This window comes from Alligator sinensis, unplaced genomic scaffold, assembly GCF_000455745.1.
Source record: "Alligator sinensis unplaced genomic scaffold, ASM45574v1 scaffold1675_1, whole genome shotgun sequence".
Lineage (NCBI taxonomy): Eukaryota > Metazoa > Chordata > Crocodylia > Alligatoridae > Alligator > Alligator sinensis.
The window spans coordinates 163113-166102 of NW_005843086.1; the positions used below are offsets into that span (position 1 = coordinate 163113).

At 65.1% G+C, this 2990-nt stretch overlaps 1 protein-coding gene across 1 annotated transcript in view; it reads right to left on the reverse strand.

The window, feature by feature from the left end:
* The window catches only part of MYO1G (myosin IG), a 28604-nt gene that overhangs the window by 1077 nt on the left and 24537 nt on the right, over positions 1-2990 (reverse strand). The window contains exon 26 of the mRNA XM_014526555.2: positions 2765-2919. Coding sequence (XP_014382041.2) covers positions 2765-2919 — 155 coding nt within the window. The remainder of the gene's footprint in view (positions 1-2764; positions 2920-2990) is intronic.

The window sequence follows — 2990 nt, forward strand, 5'->3', positions numbered from 1 at the left end:
CAGGGATCTTGGTGCCTGTCTTCAAGGGCAGGGAGGAAGGCGTGGGAAGGCCAATGTCCTCCCACGTTGTGGGGCTCTGCCATGCAAGTTTGCACACCGCGCGCATCCCCAGGCTGGCTCTAGCTGGCTGTGGGGTCACTTATTGCGTGCCCCCTGGACAGGCTTCCCACGGTAACCACCCACTCCATGGAGGGATCCTGGGATATCTGGCAGGGGGGAGACCCATTTCTATCCAAGCAGCGACTCCCTGTGCCTCAGTTTCCTCCCCCCTCAGGGGCAGATGAGCCCTCGGGGGGTCCCTGCTGTGCCAGGCCATGGAGCAGGGCTGACCCCCCAGTGGGGGCAGGGTGGGCACGTGGCCTCTGTGCTGCCCGTCCTGGCCCACTCTGCCCCCAGGCCACAGCCAGCCACACTGTCCTTGCTCGCCCACCCCCTTCTCCATCCCATGCTCGTTACTGAATCTCAGCAATTAACGAGCTCTCTTGCCATTGCCTGGCAACCAGCTCCCAGGTAGAGAGACAGCTGAGAAGTGGGGCAGGGCGGTGGGTATACGGGGGGCCGCGCCTGGCTGGCCTGGCCGGAGCCGCCTCCTGCCGGCCACGTGGCTGCGTCCCCACCTGTGGGGGTAGGAGGAGGTCGCATCCCCCGAAACCCAGTGGGGACCCCTAAGCACCAATCAGCATGCCCGAGAGCCAGGGTGGCCGTGGGCATGCACCAATCAGCACACCTGGGATCCACGGTGGCCCTAGGCATGCACCAGTCTGCCCTTCTGGGATCAATCAGTGTGCCCCGCTCCACGTTACACCCCGACAGCCCACCCCGAGCTCCCCACTGTGTGCTACACCCCAACCACAGTATGCCCTGCCCGGTGCTACAGCTTGACAACAGTGTGCACCACACAGTGCTACAGCCCGCAAGAGTGCATTGCACACCCATCCTGCACCCTAACAGCACCACCCAGTCAGCCTGACAACCGTGTCCGTCCCAGGAAGGCTGGTGCCAGTCTTTTCACCCAGCAAGTTGGGGGCCGAGGCTGGAGGGAACCCCGGAGTCCTGGAGCCCTTGGCTGTGCCAGCCTCATGCACGGAGGGGCTCAGGGATCCCAGCCAGATGTGGGGGCACTGCTGCCCAGCCCACCTTGTCCCCCTCCGGGGCCTATCGAGGGTCCACAAAGGGAGCCCAGGATGAATGCGCACAGCTGACGGCAGTGTGTAAAGGGGCAGGTGCCTGCCGGAGAGGGGCCTGGAGACCCTCCCTGCCGACTGAGGGTGATGCCAGCCTGGGAGCTGGTCCTTGCCCCCTGCCCAGGCACTGCAGGCTGGGCTGTGGCAGCTCCCATGTGTGGTGTCTAGCAAAGGCCCAGACCTCCCTGAGGGCGGCCTGGCCTTGTCCCCCACCCACGAGAAGGGCAAGGGATGAGGACTCCGGGACTGGCTCAGTGCAGGGCAGCAGTGCTGTGCCACTGTGTACCCATGTTATGGGTGGGGAAACTGAGGCAGGTGGCCGGGAGGGGTTCCCTCAGAGCTCTGCTCCTGCCCTGCGCCCCCCCTCTAGCACCACGGCCAGCGGCAGGATGGACTCCTCCACCCAGTGCCACATCCCAGCCCAGCCAGATCCGAACCTCAGCCCCTGGCCCACCCTGCCCTCTTCCTAGCAGCCTGGCACCCCGAGACGGAGCAGCTGGGGGGGCACGTGGGGCTGGGGTCACCCAAAAGCTCCCAGGAGACTACAGGAGACTTCTCACATCAGGGGCTGGCATCAGGCCTCATGGGTGTGTGCAGGTATGCATGTGTGTGCGTGCACGTATGTGAAAGCATGTGCAAGTGTGCATTTGTGTGTGTCCATGTGTGAGTGGGCATGCATGTGTATGTGCAAGAGTGCTTGCATGTGCATGCGTGTGCGCACGTAGGTCAGTGTGCAAGTGTGCGAGTGTGTGCATAGAGCTGGGCCTGCATTTGCATGTGCACACGAGTGTACATGTGAGTGCACATGAGCATGTGTATGTGTACATGCGTGCGCATGTAGGATGGGGCAGGTGCCCATGCTCCTGCCAGAGCCCTGCTAGAAGCCAGCGCTCTCTGGGCCACGGCAGGAGTACGGCGCCCTCAAGGGCGGAGGGTCGGGCTGCCCACGCCAGGATGCTGGTGCCTGCAGGGCAGGGGCTGAGTCTCTGGCTGCCTGGGGCTGGCATGAAACCTGGCAGGGCCCAGCCACTACAACAGGCCTGTGGAGCGCCCAGCCAGCACGAGCCAAGCAGCTCCCTCCAGCACGGCTGGTCCCTGGACCCTCCCAGGAGCACCCGCACCTGCCCAGCACGACCCTGGGGCTGACCTGGCTGTCACCTGCTGCCCACGGGCTGCCCGCCCCCTGCTCAGCCCCCACACACCAGGCAGGGAGTAGCCGACACCAAGCCCAGCCCGGCAGGGCCCTGCACATCCCCCTCTCCCAAGTGGAGCTGCCGAGCATGGGAGCGGCACCATGGAAATGCACCCAGCTCTGAGGTGGAGCGCGGCAGCTGTTCAACAGCCTGAACAAACCTCCCCCTCCACCCACCCCTGGCTCCAGGGAGGATGTGCCAGGTCCAGAAGTTTCCTCTGGGCAGAGAGACAGGGCTGGGGGCAATTCCCAGGGACAACGGATCCCAGGAGCTGCAGTGCTGTAACGTCGAAGACCCAGCTATGGCGCCCCAGCTCAGAGCTCATGCCCACGGGATTGCACCAGCTGGCGCTGGCCACATTACACTGCCCCCCAGCCCCTCACTCACGCTTTGCAGTGGTCGGCCAGCACGCCCACCAGCTCCCCGACCCGGTTGTCCCCCGCCGGCTGCATCTTGTGGAAGCAGACCACCAGGTCGTTGTGGCTGCACGTGTGGAAGACCACCAGCTGGTCCCGCCCGTTGGTCACGCTCACCCCCGTCACCTGCCGACACACACGCGCCGCCTTCGGTATCTCGGAGCCCGGGTCACCAGAGGTGGCAGGCGCAGGGCCCC